The sequence below is a fragment of the Salvelinus fontinalis genome, chromosome 1, assembly GCF_029448725.1.
Source record: "Salvelinus fontinalis isolate EN_2023a chromosome 1, ASM2944872v1, whole genome shotgun sequence".
Taxonomy (NCBI): domain Eukaryota; kingdom Metazoa; phylum Chordata; class Actinopteri; order Salmoniformes; family Salmonidae; genus Salvelinus; species Salvelinus fontinalis.
The window spans coordinates 57,028,455-57,049,622 of record NC_074665.1 but is presented as its reverse complement, the minus strand read 5'-3'; the positions used below and the strand labels follow the sequence as shown (position 1 = coordinate 57,049,622).

Here is a 21,168-nt window from a genome sequence, read left to right as displayed (position 1 = left end):
CACACGTAGTCATTGTGAACATGTTGCCATTTGTGGAGGGGTGCTGTCTGTAACTGTCACTGTTTCTGTTGACATCCACTGCATGTCTTGGCCAGGTCATCTAATTGATGATTGATTCCAGGCCACCAGACATTGCTTCTGGCTACGCTCTTCATCTTAACCACTCCCAAGTGTCCATCTTGAGAGTGCTTCAAGCACTCTTGATCGTATCTTTGGTGGTATAATGACATGTGCACCCCACGACACAGCCTTGACACACTGACAACTGGTCACGCCGGGTGGAGACCTGAGGAAGCTACATTTCACCTTGTGCTGGCCAACCTTTCACAGTCAGCTCGTAGACTTTAGCCAGTGTTGGGTATCTGTCTCTTTTTGTGACAGGCATAGGCTCCATCTGAGTCAGCTGGGTCTGCAGCACTCTCAGCTTGAAGTAACCCCAGTGGAAAGCTTGAGAGTCCATAAGCATTTCCATGTTGTTCAGTCCTCTTGGACTCAATGGTGTAGTCTTGAGTGCCTAGGAACAATGCACACCGCTGTAAGTGTGCAGCTGCCATAACTGGAACACACTTCTGCGGGTTGTAGATCGAGACCAGGGGTTGGTGAACTGTAAAATTAAGTGTTTACTGATTGAACTCCTTCACCCACCATACCAGACTCATTTTGTGGGACAGTACAGCCCAATGCCATACAGAGAAGCGTTGCAGGCTAGGCGTAGTGGTAGGATAGGTTGTAATGTGTTAATATCTGCTCTGAAGTGATCAGCTGTTTTGCGTTCTTGAATGCTTGTTCGCAGTCTTTTGACCACTTCTGTTCTGCTTTCCAGTTGCAGTAAACAGTGCAGCGGGTGCAACACGGTGGAGAGGTTATGTAGGAATTTGTGGTAGTAATTGACAAAACCCAGGAACATGCGGTGCTGGCTCACATTTTACATCTTTGGTGCTTTCTGAACAGAGTCAATCTTGTCCTGACATTTGTGAAGGCCGTGTCTGTCAATTGAATGTCTGCAATACTCGATTGAGTCCTTGAAGAACTCGCATTTGCTCGTTTGCTCTCAAGCCATACTCTGCCAGTCGTGTGAAAACCACCTACACCGTAAATCAAGGATATTTGAACTCAGTGTTACAAAAGTAGTGTTAAATTGACTCTACTGGGAGTTATCTTAACCCTCAGTTACTGTTGATAACTGGAGTTGATTGGGAAGGATTACTTTTAACTCCATTAACAGTAACCAGAGACAGGTAGTTATATCTATGGAGTTATCCACAGATGTGAGGGGGGCCTCATTGTCAATATTTCCCAGAATGCTTTGCTGTAGGTAGATTTTTTAAATTGTTTGTTTCAATATCTGTGTTTTTGCATGTACATCGATAGTTTTTTTTATCTTTTGCTACACAAATATAAGCAACATACATTTTTCTAAACTAATCAAAAATGTAAGTGGTTGGATTTATAAAACTTTTAATGAAATAGTTGTTCCAGTTAGTTGTTTCAGTAGGTAGTTTCCAAGTATTTTTCCCGCTACTCTGACAGGAATTCTACATGCAGGTTGTGGGTGATGTGAAAGTGCTGTATATCTTCCTGCAAGTTGGATCTAATAGAGATTGGATATCAAATTGCAAACCACTGTAGTAATGTGACACATTAAGAATTATTCAATATAACACCCTTATAATTATAAGTTACCCTAAAGAGAAATGTACTCTGCTGGAGTTGATCGTTAATTCAGAACAACACAGAAAAGTGTAAAATGGCAAGGGTGTTGATTAAAAACTACATTGGAAATTATTAAATGTAAATTGGAGGTAAATTTAAGCACATTTTTGTGAGTTGGATATTTACTCAATTTAGTGTCGTTTTAACTCCCAAAATACCAACACCATGACCAGAGTAGTTTTAACACAACATGGGGGTGGGACAATATAAACCCCAAAATAGTGTTTCATTTGACTTTATTTGCGATTTTACTGTGTGTAGGTTTGCCGGAAGTTCGTCGTCAGCAGCTACTGTCACGATGATATCATCCATATGGCACTGTGTGCTGGGAATGACCTGGAGGACTTGGTCCATGGCTCGTTGCCATATCGCTGGGGCACTCGAGACTCCAAAAACTAGATGGTTGTACTGGTAAAGACCCTTGTGTGTTGATCATGAGAAAATTTTGTGATGACTCCTCCATTTCCATCTGCAGGTACGCTTGAGCCAGATCAATCTTTGAGAAACGCTTGCTACCTGTCAGTGATGCGAAGATTTCCTCCATCTGTGGCAGCTGGTACTGTTCTGCCTGCAGTGCAGGATTGACTGTGACCTTGAAATCCCCAAATATGCGTAAAAGGTGCCAGTCTTTTTGATTATGGGCACAATGGGTGTGGCCCAGTCAGACCAGTTAACTTTGGAGAGAATGATTTCATCTTCCAAACGCTGGAGCTATACATTGACCTTGGAGCGGATGGCATACAGTATAGAATGAGCCTTGTAAAACTTTGGTTTTGCGTCATCCTCGAATATGATGTGTGTTTTGATATATTTCCTGGAACGCCTGTGCTGACTGAGACAGTAGCTGTGGTAGTCTTACATCTGTAGAGCAACTGCTATTTTTGGAAATGATTTGCATTGCCTTTATTAACTGCCAGTTAAGCTAAACGCTCCTGAACCATTTCCATCTAAGCAAAGGTAAACTTCCTTTTTGTAGCACATACCTCCAAAGTGTGTCTTTATTTGTCAAAAACTTTGAGTTTTCCCATTGGAGAGATTTTCGCACCTGTGTATGTTTTTAACATTGAGGTACGTTTCAGTTTCACATTTGGGAAGTTTGACCAAGTAGTCCTTGGTTGAAATGACATTCAAAGCTGATCCTGTGTCTAGTAAATGTTTTAGCTCCACCTCAGGTGTCACCCAGATTATTTTGCGATCTGTCTCTTTAAGAGAGAAAAGTCTTCGTCGTCACAGTCATTTGAATCAGTTTCTGTAATCTGATGGACATTTCTGTCTTTCTTTCCTGTTTTGTGTGACTTTTTATCACTCTGCATTGATTTGCAAATGTTCTGTATGTGTCCAATTTTATTATATTGTCTACAGCAGGTGTAGGCAACCATGGTGCAGGAGTGCCGTTGGCACTTCATGTTGTTGATTTAACCGACCTGGAAGACCAGGTGTTGAATTTGGCATTCATTGAACTGATCAATTAGCTCAGTTGTTCAGGTGTGGTGGGTAGTTGCAGCAAAATCTTGCAGTACCTGCGGCACTCCAGGAGCAGGGTTGCCTACCCCTGGTCTACAGTCTTTGACTGTAAACCAGCAATCGGCAGGGTCATGTAACTATTTGTCACACCGAAAGCATGCCTGTGATTTCTCCTGACGTCGGGTGCACCTTTTTCGGCATTTCAATTGATATGGCAATCTCCAATGAATAGGATTCTTATCAGCGGTGGCTCACCGATAAGGGCATTAGGGGCGGCATCCCATTTGTGTTTGGTATTTTTTTGATGTATACAGTACCAGTCAAAAGTGGACAAATCTACTCATTCAAGGGTTTTCTTTAATATTACGATTTTCTACATTGTAAAATAATAGTGAAGACATCAAAACTATAAAATACACATATGGAATCATGTAGGAACCAACAAAGTGTTAAACAAATCAAAATATTTTATATTTGAGATTCTTCAAAGTAGCAACCCTTTGCCTTGAAGACAGCTTTGCACACTTGGCATTCTCTCAACCAGCTTCATAGTAGTAGAGGTACCTGGAATGCATTTCAATTAACAGGTGTGCCTTGTTAAAAGTGAATTTGTGGAATGTCTTTCCTTCTTAATGCATTTGAGCCAATCAGCTGTGTTGTGACAAGGTAGGGGTGGTATACAGAAGATATCCCTATTTGGTAAAAGACTGTTACGCACGCCTCTGAGAAGAGGGAACGCAACTCCCTGCTACAACTCAACTCTCTGAAGTGCAAGAGGTATGGACTGTAGGTGCGAGCAAGGATGACACAAAAGCAGATTTTACCGTTTACTTGGATTTATTTTCTTACACGGTAATATGGGGAAAAGGGGCTGGACAGAACCAAAGCAAAGAAAGTAAATATCAAAGTTCCCCCTCTCCTATCTAACCTGCCTACCCACTTAACTTACCTAACTTAACACCGACTGGTGCCCTAACCAAAATACAGGGGGTGGTCCGCCCAGGTCTTACCTAGTGTGCCTAGACAGTAAATATACTACGGGTATATGTATGCCCGCGGGCCTCTTGCCTAAGCACTCCCAAAGTGCCTTCTCCTTCCCCCCCTGGGAACAAACGAAACAGAGTAATTATTAACGATTTCACAAACACTCACAAACACAGGACATAGAAAAACTGCTACCAACAACAACAGAACTGCTACCAACAACAACAGTACATACCACACTTTCTGATACACAACCAACACTATATCACAATCTAATTTCTCTCGATCTTTCCAAAATATTCAATTCTCTCTCTGATCTCCAAATCTCTCCTCTCTAAATCTCTACTCCAAATCTCTCCTCTCTCAATCTCCAAATCTCTACTCCTTATCTCATCTCTCTCCTCTCTTAATCTTCACTCTCTTGGGCAGAACACTGGATTTTATCTTCAGGTGGAAATGGTGATTAGAGTCAGCTGCTTCTTGACGAGGGGGCGGGGTCAGCTCCAATCACCAATTAGCCTGGGGTTGACCAATCAGCTGGTTGGGGAGTACTTCAGGAAGCCATCTCCTGAAACACACACTCAAATACAAAACAGAACACAGAAACTGGGGAACGTAACAAAGACCAAGTCCATATTTTGGTAAGAATAGCTCAAATAAGCAAAGAGAAACGACAGTCAATCATTACTTTAAGGCATGAAGGTCAGTAAATCTAGAACATTCAAGAACTTTGAAAGTTTCTTCAAGTGCAGTCGCAAAAACCATCAAGTGCTAAGATGAAACTGGCTCTCATGAGGACCACCAGCGTACAGTGCCTTGCAAAAGTATTCATCCCCTTGGCATTTTTTTAGTTGTTGTTGCATTACAACCTGTAATTTACATGGATTTTTATTTGGATTTCATGCAATGGACACACACAAAATAGTCCACATTGGTGAAGTGAAATGGAATAAATAACATCTTTCAAAAAATTCAAAAAATAAAAAAGGGAAAAGTGGTGCTGTGGTGCTAACTCACTAAATGGTGCTAAGTCCCTAAATACGATCTGATGCAACCAATTACCTTCAGAAGTCACATAATTTGTTAAATAAAGTCCACCTGTGTGCAATCTAAGTGTCACATGATGTCAGTATAGATATATCTGTTCTGAAAGGACCCAGAGTCTGCAACATCATTAAGCAAGGGGCACCACCAAGTAAGCGGCACCATGAAGACCAAGGAGCTCTCCAAACAGGTCACAGACAAAGTTCTGGAGAAGTACAGATCAGGGTTGGGTTATAAAAAGAATATCAGAAACATTGAACATCCCACAGAGCACCATTAAATCCATTATTAAAAAATGGAGAGAATATGGCACCACAACAAACCTGCCAAGAGAGGGCCACCCGACGAAACTCAGGCAAGGAGGGCGTTAATCAGAGAGGCAACAAAGAGACCAAAGAAAAGCCTGAAGGAGCTGGAAACCTCCACAGGGGAGATTGGAGAGCCTGTCCATAGGACCACTTTAAGTCGTACACTCCACAGAGCTGGGCTTTACGGAAGAGTGGCCAGAAAAAATCCATTGTTTAACCTGTTTGGGCTGCAGGGGGCAGTATTGAGTAGCCAGATAAAAGGTGCCCATTTCAAACGGCCTCGTACTCAATTCTTGCTCGTACAATATGCATATTATTATTACTATTGGATAGAAAACACTCTCTAGTTTCTAAAACCGTTTGAATTATTTCTCTGAGTGAAACAGAACTCATTCTGCAGCACACTTCCTGACCAGGAAGTGGAAAGTCTGAAATCAAGGCTCTGTTCTTCTTCCTGCCTATAAATGGGCACGAGACCTATTAGTATACATGCACGTCATACACCTTCCCCTGGGTGTCAAGAGGCTGTGAGAGAAGAAATTAGGTGATTATCTTGGTCTGAGATGGAACACATCATCTTGGAATGACGTGTCCCCCATTTTCGGTACTCTGAAGAGCGCGAGGTGGACAGTGGGATTGCCTTTTGATTAGCTGCAGTTATAGGCGACTACTATCTCCGGCTTTGATTTTATTTAATACATGTCATCATATCATCGTAAAGTATGTTTTTTCAATATAGTTTCATTAGATTATTGAACATTTTTCGGGAGTTTTGCCGTGTTCCGTTCTCTTCCATTTGTTGACATGGAGAGCGTCGTGCCACTTGGCTAGTGTGCGTGCTAAATGAATAGGGAAAGTTGCCGTTCTAAATCCAAACAACGATTGTTCTGGACAAAGGACACTTTATGAAGCTATTTCATATATATGTCGTAGTCGCCGGAGCCCAAGTGTTTCTGGCTATTGTGGTAAGCTAATATAACGCAACATTTTTTATCCGCTGTAAAACACTTAATAAATCGGAAATATTGGCTGGAATCACAAGATGCCTGTCTTTCATTTGCTGTACACTATGTATTTTTCAGAAATGTTTTATAATGAGTAATTAGGTATTTGACGTTGGTGCCTGTAATTATTTATTATTATAATTATTATGGCTGCTTTCGGTGCAATTTCTGATTGTAGCTGCAATGTAAACTATGATTTATACCTGAAATATGCACATTTTTCTAACAAAACATATGCTATACAATAAATATGTTATCAGACTGTCATCTGATGAAGTTGTTTCTTGGTTAGTGGCTATTTATATCTTTATTTGGTCGAATTTGTGATAGCTACTGATGGAGTAAAAAACTGGTGGAGTAAAAAAAGTGGTGTCTTTTGCTAACGTGGTTAGCTAATAGATTTACATATTGTGTCTTCCCTGTAAAATATTTTAAAAATCAGACATGTTGGCTGGATTCACAAGATGTGTACCTTTCATATGCTGTATTGGACTTGTTAATGTGTGAAAGTTAAATATTTAAAAAAATTATATATTTTGAATTTCGCACTTGAGCTGGCTGTTGTCATAAGTGTACCGGCGTCGGGCTTAGAACATTTAAAAAATACAGAAAAACCCTTGAATGAATAAGTGTGCCCAAATTTGACTGGTACTGTATGTATATTTTAAAAATAGATATATTATATAAATCATGGATTGTTTTAAATGCTCATAAAATTGTGGTAAATATGTACATTTTCCTGTTTCAAACATAGACTGATCAAATGAATTAGCCAACTACAGTCATTTTTCAAAATAGTTTGGTCGATTTTTTGGGGTCAAATTAAACCTTTTACAATGAAATCTTACAACATTTCTGCTGAGTTTACATAAATAAACACACATGCAATACAGTAACAAAACCATTCTCATTTAATTCCCAAATAATTTTGAACAATTGTGTTTGGTATGTAACACTTTCGATACCCAAAATGGGAAAACATTCACTAAGATAGGGTTTTCTTTACAAAATAAAAAAATGAAAGTGTCTCATTCTTTCAAAACTCTAAACACAAAAAGACAAAACACATGCATAATGTAAGAAAGACATTAGGCTACATCCTTCCTCCTATTTTGGTCTGGCCACAGCACCATCTACATCACAAGCGATGTTCTCCTTCTGGAGTGACGGCTCCAACTGCCGACAGCCCCCACATCAACTTCACCACATGCATCCTCCATTGCCAGAAGAGGCATGCGTGCGAGAGGATGGCGGTAATACACCTTCCATCACCATGCCAAAAAATACTATTCAATTGGGTTTAGGAATGGGGAATATGGTGGGAGGTATAGAACAATAAATTGGGGGTGGTCGATGAACCAGTTATGGACCAGAGCAGCCCGGTGGAAACTCACGTTGTCCCAGATGACAACATACCTGTGCTGCTCTGGTCCACCCCTTTGTTTGGCTGGAATGAGGATTCCATGTAGTGTGTCCAGGAATGTGATGAAGGGCGTTGTTGTAGGGACCAAGGTTGGCATGGTGATGGAGGATGCCTTGCTGGCTAATGGCTGCCCACATGGTGATATTCCCTCCACGATGTCCAGAGACATTCACAATGGCCAATAATGTTTGCTTTCCGACCCCTTTTGGCTAGGTTGAAGCCAGCCTCCTCAATGTAAATATAAACGTGCTGAATTGCAGCGGCATTCAGCTCCAAGACTCTCTGAAACAGACAAGACAATGTGACATAGACCTAGAGCAGTCAATATGGTGAGGCACAATACACTGGATTACAGTACTGTAATGTGTCTATACAGTGCTGATATGACAGTAAATTCACAGTATAGTACTTACACATATTCATAGCGCTGTTTCTTAACCCTCTGAGTTTTGCTCAAATGGCACCCTGTAGACCTGTTTCATCCGGAGTCGGTTGAAACTGTAATACACGGTCCAATGTAGACAAGCCCACCTGGTGAATGTTATTGAATATTTTGTTGTCTGCGATTATGTGGTTCTGGATTTTTTGTTGTCTAATGGTATTGTTTGCCACGAACATGTTCACAATGGTCTCCTGTTCTGGTGTGACAGCCGGAGTCTTCCACCATGGCCTGGCCGTCTCTCAGTTCTGCAGAAGATTCCCAAATATGATATGATTGGTTACAGTAAGCTAAAATCATATATTTTCTTTCAATATGAAATGACATTACTGAAACATTTGCCAACAATCACTGATTAACATAGGCCTATTGATGTCAGACTGTGGTATACATACTTAAAGAGCATAGTGTAGATGGTTAGTAACTTACCGGTTCTCATTTCTGAATGTACGGATGATAGATGCAACAGTGTAGCGGCTCAGGTTGGGCTGAACTCTATGCCCAGCCTTCCTCATACTCAATCCATAGCCGAACACATGGTCAACCAATATGTCCCTAATCTCATCTGAGACAACCTTCTTCTTCTTCTTCCTCCTCCGCCCACTCCTTCACCTCTAGTTCTTGCTTCACCATTGACTTCCATTTTCCTCCAAAACAGGAGAGCTCATCTGTGGCCTTTATAGTGCTAAAGCTCTGATTTGTAAGTGAACAATTCAGCAACTAGTGTTTACACCTGTGAGTTGTGGGTGTTGCCAATTATAGGGCTTGGAATTGTGATTGTCGTTGCTTTCCAAAGGGACTAAAGACATTTTAATTTTGAATGTTGTGCCTAATGTAGAGAACTGTGTGTAGTGTTTTGCAAAAAGTGTGATATAGAATTGAAAACTGAATGTAAAGCAGGAATTGCGCTTGCAATTTTGCAGACTTGGTTTAGGAATTTAGTACATGAGTTTCAGGTTTCGGTGATTGCGTTTCAAGTTCCAATTTAGGTGCGTAAAAAATTGGGAAAAACTGTAAGGTCCAAGGACCTTATGATATCTTCAGAGGTAGACTGGCACTGGCAGCCAAAACAGCCAAATACTCCATCTAAACGTGAATCAATTCTAAATTGCAATACGGTTCTAGAAACATAAAGACCTTTACCTTCATATCACATAAAAACAATATTTTTCAGTGACAACACATTTCTGGCGGCCTTCTTCCAATACACACAGGTGTTCCGAGCATGCTAGATAGCTAATTAGCACAGTTGGTGCCTTTGTCTTCCGTCTGTCTTCCGTAACCGCGCTGTAACATGGAGATATGGCCATGTGAGAACCCTAAACCCACATTGTGTATCAATGAAATATTAGTTTTTACTTGAGTCATTGTCTTGAGACTACTATTCAGCTAATGTTGTTGAAATTATTTGAAACAATGAGACTCATGGGTCATGAAAGGGGTTTAGACGAAAGCCATAACCATTAAGGTTTTCTACTGATACGAAACTAAACATTAAACAGCCTTAAACAGAAGTAATATAGGTTGTTCCTGTGCCCTCAGGGGACACCCATCTAACCATCCCCTTCTTTAAATGAAAGCTGCATGAGTTTCTGTGTGCTGGTATCACCTACGGATGTACTGTAATCTCTTTAGACGGAGGCAACGTGCGTCATCAGACGGAATACCTTTCATATACATCACTGACTCTAGTGTGTCAGAGAAGAGGATAAAGTTCTGAGAGTATAGTACAGGTTATTCCAGCTATAAAAAGTATATTTAACTGCAGGAGACCTTGTATCCTGTTTGGTTTGTTGTCCTAGTTCCTTCTGTGTTGTTGTTCTGCTCTCTGTTCCTTGGTCGATCAATACTCAGCGACCTTCACTATCAGTCAGCCTGCCAAGCAATGCACTCTGGGCGAACGTTACTTTGAAGCACACTATTACCATGGCGCCCACAGGATCTCATCCCTTAACCTCCTCCAATACGTCCTCACACAACACTTACACACTCCCAGAAAAACAGAAATCGAGACTGAAGGATGCGACAGAGAGCATAAGGTCAATTTTTCACCTTAGAAAGCACAATGTCCTAAATTGTCCTTCCCACCCTGCCATCATTACATCACTCTGCCTCAATCATTAGCATAGTGACATACTGTAGAGTAACTTTAGAGCAGAGCTGGGCCTTTCGCTAAAGGGGAAAACAAATAGGAAGCAAGAGTGGGAATCTGTGTTATCCATGACCTAGTAGTGGTGTATTGATCTGATGGGAGGGACTCTCCTCGGATTTCCCAGATGTTGCCTGGGTTCCTCTGAGATTGACAGGCAGCTGTCTCCTTATGAAATCATCTGTCCTTGAATGCCTAACTTTCTTTCAAAGAGTTGTGACATCTCCATAATTCATTACAAAGATAGAAAAAAACTGCAGAACTGCCATCATGCTTGGCAGTTTGAGATGCTGAATACCCAACAAGCCAAGTATTAAATGAAAAGGTCTATTTTGATTAAAACAGTAGAGGCTCTCAAGTGTGCGTCATGGATGTTGGCTACTTAAGCAATAGAATGGCGCTGCAATGGAGAGCAGCTGTTTTACGGGCTCCTGAACACTATATTGTGTCTTTTCTTGCACCGTTCTTAACTATTTTTGTATATAATGTTTACGCCATCGTTTCAGATGACGGAAAATAGAACAGAACAGCATTCACTAACCTCGATTTGGATGAACATACCCATAGACTTCTAGACATTGTGCTAATAGTAGTTAGCATTGGCTAGTGAAACTTCCTCTAACTTCCTTCATACTGGACACAAAGACATAAACATGGTATCCATGAGTTCAACCGACTCTGGGGAAGTAGATAAAGGGCATCATTGCCAAAAGCCCAAAGTATCCCTTTAACAACAGCTGGTGCTCAATCTCTAATATTAAGGATGTCTCGAAGTTCTGCTCGCCTGAGTTAGAATACTGAATGATAAGCTGTAGATCATACTATTTACTGTAGACCATACTGTGTACTGAGAGCATGCAGGGACCATCTGGTGTGTCTTCACTGACATTTTAAACCACTCCCTGACCCAGTCTGTAATATCTGTTTCACTAGTCAAAAGTTTGGACACACCTACTCATTCCAGGGTTTTTCTTTATTTTTAGTTCTCTTTATTTTTAGTTCTTTATTTTTAGTTCTACATTGTAGAATAATAGTAAATAGATCAACAATATGAAATAACAAATATCGAATCATGTAGTAACCAAAAAAGTGTTAAACAAATCAGAATGTTTTTTCTTTTGAGATTCTTCAAAGTAGCCACACTTTAGCTTGATGACAGCTTTGCAAACTCTTGGCATTCTCTCAACCAGCTTCACTTGGAATACTTTTCCAACAGTCTTGAAGGAGTTCCCACATATGCTGAGCACTTGTTGGCTGCTTTTCATTCACTCTGTGGTCCAACTCATCCCAAACCATCTCAAATGGGTTGAGGTCGGGTGATTGTGGAGGTCAGATCATCTGATGCAGCATTCCATCACTCTCAGTCTTGGTCTAATAGTATAAATAAAGAAAAACCCTTGAATGAGTAGGTGTGTCCAAACTTTTGACTGGTACTGTACATGTTTCAAGTAGACCACCATAGTCCCAGTGTGCCAATGTAGCCTGTCTAAATCACTGCCGCTCCATAGCACTCACATATGTATTCACGAAATACTTTGAAAGGCTGGTTATGGCTCAAATCAACACCATCATCCCAGACACCCTGGACCCACTCCAATTCGCATACCGCCACAACAGATCCACAGATGACACAATCTCTATTGCACTCCACACTGCAATCTAAGTGTCACATGATCTGTCACAGGATCTCAGTCTATATACATCTGTTCCGAAAGGCCCCAGAATCCGTAGCACCACTAACCAAGGGGCACCACCAAGCAAGCGGTACTATGAAGACCAAGGAGCTCTCCAAACAGGTCAGGGACAAAGTTGTAGAGAAGCACAGATCAGGGTTGGGTTATAAAATAATATCCAAAACTTTGAACATCCCACGGAGCACCATTAAATCCATTATAAAAAATGGAAAGAATAGGGCACCACAACAAATCTGCCAAGAGAGGGCAGCCCACCAAAACTCATGGACCAGGCAAGGAGGGCATTAATCAGAGAGGCACCAAAGAGAATGGAGTATCTGTCCATAGGACCACTTTAAGCCATACACTCCACAGAGCTGGGCTTTACGACACAGAGGCCAGAAAAAAAGTGTTTATGAAGTGTTGAGTTGTCTCTCTTGTCGTGATGTGTGTTTTGTCCTATATTTTTATTAATTTATTTTATTTTTTAATCCCAGCCCCTGTCCCCGCAGGAGGCCTTTTGCCTTTTGGCAGTCAGTCATTGTAATTAAGAATTTGTTCTTAACTGACTTGCCTAGTTAAATAAAGGTTAAATAAATACAAATAAAATAGCAACAGTAAAGATGAAAAATGATCAGGCCTACAGTACATCATACTGTAGAAATGATTGTTGAAAACAAGTCTAGGTTGTTACTGTTACTGTTAAAATGCAATAAATATTTTTATTCTGAACTGGAATAAACTGATTGATCACATCACACAGATGTAGACCGTAAAACACACACACACACACACACACACACACACACACACACACACACACACACACACACACACACACACACACACACACACACACACACACACACACACACACACCTAATGATAGGTGTGTGACTGGTTCAAGTTTTCAAAAGCAGGTCTATTCTGGTCTCAGTTTCTGACAGTGCAACCCTGAGGTCATGCTCAACATTGAGTCTGTTTCTGTACTTGTTTCTTAACCAACATTTCAGTTTATAAATCCATGTAAATGCACTGGAGTTACATATCTCTGGAGCTAATTTATATCTTTAGTCCGGCAATTCATTGTCAGTTGCTAGCAGACGTAGGTTCAGATAGTATTTGTTTTCTTTCAATTACTTTTACTGTGCTTGATTGAGCTTGCGTGGCGCTGTATAACCAATGAATTTATCCAAAAAGTGCAAAACCCACCCATATTGCACTTCAGACAGCCTTAAACGCTCAAAGTATTTGAAACAAAACAACTCCAAAGGCTATAGCTCATCACATCAGGTCTGGTTGATAAAGGAAAGGAGTGGAGGAGTTGTGAGTGTGAGAGTGTGAGAGTGTGAGAGTGTGAGAGTGTGAGAGTGTGAGAGTGTGAGAGTGTGTGTGTGTGTGTGTGTGTGTGTGTGTGTGTGTGTGTGTGTGTGTGTGTGTGTGTGTGTGTGTGTGTGTGTGTGTGTGTGTGTGTGTGTGCGGATTAGGTCTGGTAGGGGAGGCAGGAGTGGAGCAAACAATGGTGGTAATTAGACATAAGGGTCCGAGGTCAAATAATCTGTTCCTGTATTTTACCTGAGTTTGAGGGGTCACAAATACAGTAACGTCAAATTCTGCTGTTGTTCTTACATATCCCTGCCCTTTTAAAAGCAATGCTTTGGTGGTGCTCCAACATCGTGGTGACCGTCTGTCCCCTAGGCCTTGCCTGAGAGTCCTTTCCATTGGCTCTGGTTGTGTTCTACTTGGATTCCCTGGCGTAAAAAGAGATTTAATAGGGGGTGAAGAGCACTTCCCTTTTTGTGGCAGCTATAGAGAGGCACTCTTACTGGAGATGTTCCCCCCCTCTGTAACAACACACCCAGTGAAATGAGCCCCAGTTCCTCTGGATGGCATACACTCTGCATGCAGAGAGACTCTCAACCAGAGGTCCACATAATCAAATGTGATCCGTCACATGCTTTCTAAACAACAGGTCTAGACCAGCCCTTCTTAAAGTATGGGTTGCAGTGGGTCACAGACCTGTTAATGGTGGGTCGCGACGGGTCAGAGTACATTTAGAATTATTGCATTAATTACTGCAACTGCACTCTCTGCTTAGCAGCGGTGGCTCTGCTCAGTTTGGCAGCTGCGCGAGTGTGTGGAAGAGGCCTGTGCGCTTCATGGTTTAACGGATCTTTTTACTACGCGACCCACACGCTGAAATGCTGTTGTTCAGCAGCAGATGATGTGCTGTCAGCCACTGGCTTGTAATTCCCACTCGCCATCACTCACTGCTGTCATCAAATGGACTGAAGATAGCGACAAGTTCTGACTGAGCTCAATTGTCATGAAACCAAATACAGCGATGAGTTTCTCTCTCTTGGTTTAATACAAACTTTGAGAAATAATGAGGAGTGCCCACAATGTGTTTTGTGCAGAGAAGTGCTTAGTAATGATTCTCTCAAAACGAACATATTAACTGACCAAACATCCACAGCATGACGGTAAACCCAGGGAGCTCTTTCAGAACAGGGCATAATGCTTCAGGAAACAGTGCTTCGACAGCGGAAAGTAAGTCAGCAAGGCATTTTTGTGATTTTATAACAGGTGATGATAAGCAGAAATAAGGGAGTACCATCGCTCATAGTAGTCGATGTGAGTTTCTCTTTCAAACAATCCCCTTGTACACAGCCAATAGCTAGCTAGCTAACGTTAGCCAAAGCAAGCTATCTAGCTACTAGTGCAACCCTAAGTAACAGTACAGATGAAGATGGAAGATAACTGTTGCTGTTAAAACACAAGTAATCCTTTTCATTCTGAACTGGAATACACTGATTGATGCAAGATGCTTTTTGAGGTTGAGAAACTGACTGAGAAAGCAGTAGATGTTCTGATCCAGTTTGGCACCACATACCTGTTCGAGTCAGGATTCTCTGTACTTAATGCGTACTGTCAGCATACGTGAAATGAAAAACACAAAGGCATGGCTCAACCCCGGTTTAGTTAGGCTAACTCCCCATGTATGAAGAACCATTGAGGCGTGGTCTAGCATTTTAATAGGACTGTCATCAGTTAGGCAAAGTTGATATTCTCACCACACCGTAGGCTCTGTGTACACCAGGCTTGGTGTTATTAATCATTTTGAGGAGTCAAGTTCCCAAACACTGCAGACCTTCCAGTATTAATCATAGCAGGACAGATTATCAGCATCCCTCATTCATCTTCTCTCAGTGATGTACCAGGAGCTAAGCAAACACTGGGCGTTGTATTAACTTTACATACCATGTATTACAGCACGTCCACTGTCACTTCTACAGTAATGAAACCTGCAAAGGAGACTAAAGGAAAACACTCACATGGCTACTCCTGCTGCAGCAGTGCAGGGTGTGGTCTTACTGTGCATTTCTGGGGAATTTGTTGGGAGTTTTATTTGATTTAGATTTTTTTCAGTTCTTAGAGTACCTTTTTGAGCTTTACATGTTGCTTACTACTTAGTCGTAGACAGGCATAACAAATGTATGTCTTATCGTTATGATTTGAATATGAACTGATGAAATGTGTTCCTTGTTATTTTTTAACTTCTTATGGCTGAGATCCCGTTAACGGGATTGACTTGACAACAGCCAGTGAAAGTGCAGGGCACCAAATTCAAATAACAGAAATCTCAAAATTAAAATTCCTCAAACATACAAGTATTTTACACCATTTTAAAGATACACTTGTTGTTAATCCCACCAGAGTGTCCGATTTCAAAAAGGCTTTATGACGAAAGCACACCATCTGATTATGTATGGTCAGTACCTAGTCACAGAAAAACAGCCATTTTTTCAGCCAAAGACAGGAATCACAAAAAGCAGAAATAGAGATAAAATGAATCACTAACCTTTGATGATCTTCATCAGATGACACTCATAGGACTTCATGTTACACAATACATCTATGTTTTGTTCGATAAAGTTCATATTTATACCCAAAATCTTAGTTTACATTGGCGCGTTATGTTCAGTAACGTTTTGCCTCAATCATCCTGTGATTTTGCAGAGAGCCTCTAACGGCAGCCTTCCTCCTCTTCACGAGAAGAGAAGGTGTAGCAGGGATCGGACCAACACGCAGCGTAGCCAGTGCTCAACATGTTTAATAAACGAAACTGTGAATACTTACAACAATACAAAAATAACAAACGTGGCAAACCGAAACAGTCCTCTCTGGTGAAAATGAACACAAAGACAGGAAACAACCACCCACAAACCCCAACACAAAACAAGCCACCTAAATATGATTCCCAATCAGAGACAACACAAAACACCTGCCTCTGATTGAGAACCATATTAGGCCAAACATAGAAACAGACAAACTAGACACACAACATAGAATGCCCACCCAGCTCACGTCCTGACTAAACACTAAAACAAGTAAAACACACAAGAACTATGGTCAGAACGTGACAGAGCCACATCAATTTACAGAAATAATCATAATAAACATTGATAAAAGATACAAGTGTTTTACGTGGAACTTTAGATAAACTTCTCCTTAATGCAACCACTGTGTCAGATTTTTTTTTTAAACTTAAAGGAAAAAGCACACCATGCAATAATCTGAGTACAGCGCTCAGAGACCAAAACAAGCCATACAGGTACCCGCCATGTTGTGGAGTCAACAGAAGTCAGAAATAGCATTATAAATATTCACTTACCTTTGATGATCTTCATCTGAATGCACTCCCAGGAATCCCAGTTCCACAATAAATGTTTGTTTTGTTCGATAACGTCCTTAATTTATGTCCAATATCTCCTTTTTGTTTGCGCGTTTAGTTCCAAAATCCAAATTGATGACGCGCAGGCCAGACGAAAAGTTTAAAAAAATTACGTAAAAAACATTACGGTTCGTAGAAACATGTCAAACGATGTATAGAATCAATCTTTAGGATGTTTTTAACATAAATCTTCAATGATGGTTCAACCGGAGAATTCCTTTGTCTGTAGAAATGCGATGGAATGCAGCTAACTCTCACGGGGGCGCTGCCAGAGCCCTGGCTCACTAGCTCTTATTACCTCATCCTTCACAGTAGAAGCATCAAATAAGGTTCGAAAAACTGTTGACATGTAGTGGAAGCCTTAGGAAGTGTAATATGACCCCATGGACACTGTATATTGGATAGATAAACCTGCAAACCTCAGACTTCCCACTTCCTGGTTGGATTTTTATTCAGGTTTTTTGCCTGCCGTATGAGTTTTGTTATACTCAGACATCATTCAAACAGTTTTAGAAACTTCAGAGAGTTTTCTATCCAAATCTACTAATGATATGCATATCTTAGCTTCTGGGACTGAGTAGCAGGCAGTTTACTCTGGGCACCTTATTCATCCAAGCTACTCAATGCTGCCCCCAGCCATAATAAGTTTTAACTAAAATTATCTCTTTCTTTTTTCTCTCTTTCTCCATCTCCCTTTTCTGTAATTGCGTTATTTTCTCTGCAGCGTCACCCACCATTCCTCAAATGCGTTCAGAGCATTTCAAGCAATGTCACGTGAAGGACCTGGCCTACTGCTTGAATGATGGAGAATGCTTTGTCATCGAGACGCTGAGTGGCCCACACAAACATTGCAGGTAAGACGACTGTGTATGTGTGTGAAAGAGGCTTAAAGATGCACTCAAACTTTTGTATAACTTCAGCCAGTAGTTTTGAAAAAGGTGCTCACGACCCAAAAACGGTCCCTGTTTGTTGTGTACTATTTCAGCCAATTGTGTACTATGTCAGCCATTTGGTGTGATATGATTTTGCAATTTGTATGATATCGTACGTAATTTGCTATTCATGTGGTATGTTACAAATCCAATTTGTGCAATATGTTATGAATTTGTTATGCTTAAGATCCCAGAGTGCATCTTTAACAGAGGAAAGATTGAAAGAGTCTACTGTTAAACAGATAGTAACAGTATTCTGTCAGATAGTTAGTTTGATGGTGACTCTACTAGTTAACCCGCTGTGGTGCACAGAGTTCATTTTCTGTCGGATTTAAAGTGTCAGTTTTACAGAAGTTTGTCCCCACAGGGTGGTCTTAGTAAAATGTACTGTAATCTTGTGCAACACTTGTGATTAAAAGATTGATGTCTTAGACCGATTCTGCAGTTCAGTGAAGACATTTCTGAGTAATTAATGCAACAGGTTCTTTACAAGTTACCCACCCCAAGTTACAATGGAGTAAAGGAATGAATAAATTAATAATCCTAACCAATGAGCCAAGAAGTGTCCTCGTTTGAACGGGGGTAATTGGTGAAGTAGTTTTAGTCGTCCTACTTACTTGACTACTTAGCCTGTTCAAACACTGAGCCTCTCTAATTACGTCCTAAAACAAACTCCTTCCAAATCCTAATCTGAGGACTTCCAGTCGGCTGGCTGTTCAAAGACTTCTGTTATGTAGCCTCACTCTGGAAGTACCAGGTCACTGAAGGCCTGCTGTGTTAATGCTGAGTAGTGGTAAATGCGTCAGCCACGGAATTCTGTGAAATATGTGTAACTCTGTTTGGCTGGTCAGAGGGATGACAGACACAGGACTTGCTTTCGGGTCTTATTTATTCCTGGAAGACAGACACAACGTATGAATGTCTTCATACATGCACAAGGGTCACTGCAAACATGACAGCATCTCCAGCATAGGAATAGCTTTAGATTTGCATATTTTTATTATACAATTAAAATAATAACATTTTCTTTACATATTAACATGAATACATAATCCACAAAACACATTTAAACAAATTATCGTATAGTTTTAGTACAATATAAATCCAATTCAATTCTATCCAATTAAAGTCAAAGGCATTTTCTAAATTTTACAAACGACTGCATTGCTTTGCATTGAGAGCGAGAGAGTAATCGTGAGCTCTGCAGGAGAACCAACAAGCATGCACAACACACTGAATAACACATATTAAAACATACCTGGAAGACAGACAATGTGTGAATGTCTTCACACATGCCCAAGGGTCACTGCAAACGTGACAGGATCTGGATTGTAAAAGAAAAGAAAACATTTCCTTTTCATAAATCACTTAATGCACAATCCTCATACATATGCAGCTTGCATCAGAAATGTGACGATTTCGAACACTCGCTAGCTAGCTTGCTATCTAGCTTACAAAAACGTGGTGCAGAGCAAATAGTCCACAAAGTTATTGTTAGCAAGCTAAACTGTACATCCACCATCACATCCCAACATGGATAATAAATATAATGTTTTAAAATATAAAAAAATATATATTGTAAAAGGTATGAAATATTGCAGACAGCATGTTTCAGGATATGTACATGTACCTCTAGTATAGGAATAGCTTTGTCTGCTGGAGAACATCAGCAACACACGTTGTACCAGATCTGCAGTAACACCTTTAACCGTTTGGAGGCTCCATCAACACTGGTAGACAACTTCATTTTGGTAAAACTCACATATAACCAAGACTACATTTTTTACTCTGTTACATGTGTTTTACAAAGGATTAAAGGGAAACTTTGGGATTTTGGCAATGAGGCCCTTTATCTACTTCCCCAGAGTCAGAAGAACTCGTGGAAACCATTTTTATGTCTATGCGTAGAGTTTGAAGAAAGTTGCTATCTAGAGCTAGCACATTTGCTAACCAGCGTTAGCGCAATGACTGGATGTCTATGGGTATCTGCAGTAGATACCCATAGACGTCCAGTCATTGAGCTAACACGAGTTAGAATTGTCTCACAGAACTACCGCTAATTTCCTTCAAACTGGACACGGCGATATAGAAATGGTATCCGTGAGTTCGTCTGACTATGGGGAACTAGATAAAGGGCTTCATTGCCAAAATCCCGAAGTATCCCGTTAATGCTGCGAAGAGTACTACATACACACACAGTCATGCACACGTCGAAGAGAATCTATGAGATCAGTGTATTTTTTTAACCTTTATTTTGGTCATACTGAGACCAAGGTCTCTTTTACAGATGAGCCCTGAATTACATAAATTACAGAAAATACACACATTAATATTAATACAAAATGCAAATAGAAAGAACAACATGGTCATAAAAAATGAACACATTCATCAGTAATAAGTTCCTCAATCAGCCTTCTGAATTGCCCTAGTGGCACCAAAACATAAAATGTAAGAACATTTTGAAGATTGTTCCACAAATAAGGAGCAAGAAAACTAAAAGACGATTTACCTAACTCAGTAGAGATCAAAGGAATTTCCAGAAACCAGGTGTGGTAACTCGAATGTCTAAAGTTTAGTAAAGATGTTAGGTACATTGGGACTTTTTGTAAAATGGCTTTATAAATGAAAAGATAGCAATGTATTAACATACGTGACTTCAAAGAGGGCCAAACAACTTTCTGCTAGAGAATGCAGTGATGAGTACTAAAATATTTTATTTAGGAGAGTGCTACTCTGATTATTTGACTTGGGTCTAATCTTACCTCAGGTATGGCCTCGTCCTCTACAATTCTGAGAACAATTCTGAGAACTGTAACTTTAAGTTTATTTTCAAGACCAATCAGGTGGTGGTTGTTCTTTGTTGCTGCCTGTTGCCATGGCAACACAGTCTGAAAGGACTGCTGGAGTCTTTCGGAGGCTGAGGTTGCATTGCAGGCTGCTTGGCCTTGAACAAATTGATACAAACGAACAGAAAAGGCTGGAAAACACATTCTTCACACCAGATGGGTGTTAGGTGCCTCCGCAAAGAACCTGGATTGTCTTTGATAGTTCTATGAGGCATATGGGATGAGGCATAGTTATCAAAGAAAGTTACTATTTGGCTTGTGGGGATGTCCCTTGGCCCTAAATGTATAAAACATCCTTTATATCAAACAGAAATGCAGCTCTTTTGACGGTGTTGTGGATTATACTGGGTACTGATTAGAAATATTGAGTGTGAATGATTTATATGACACAATAAGTGAGAGAGGGCTGATGTGATTGTTGCGAACATAAAAGAAAATGTTTGGTTGTTATTAG

General features: G+C 40.5%; 1 protein-coding gene across 4 annotated transcripts in view; it reads left to right on the top strand.

Moving 5' to 3' along the window:
* LOC129858338 (pro-neuregulin-3, membrane-bound isoform-like) overlaps positions 1 to 21,168 on the top strand; it is a 541,229-nt gene that overhangs the window by 318,420 nt on the left and 201,641 nt on the right. For all 4 annotated transcript variants that reach the window (XM_055927510.1, XM_055927518.1, XM_055927500.1 and 1 more), the window contains one exon: positions 17,661 to 17,790. In XM_055927510.1, coding sequence (XP_055783485.1) covers positions 17,661 to 17,790 — 130 coding nt within the window. The remainder of the gene's footprint in view (positions 1 to 17,660; positions 17,791 to 21,168) is intronic.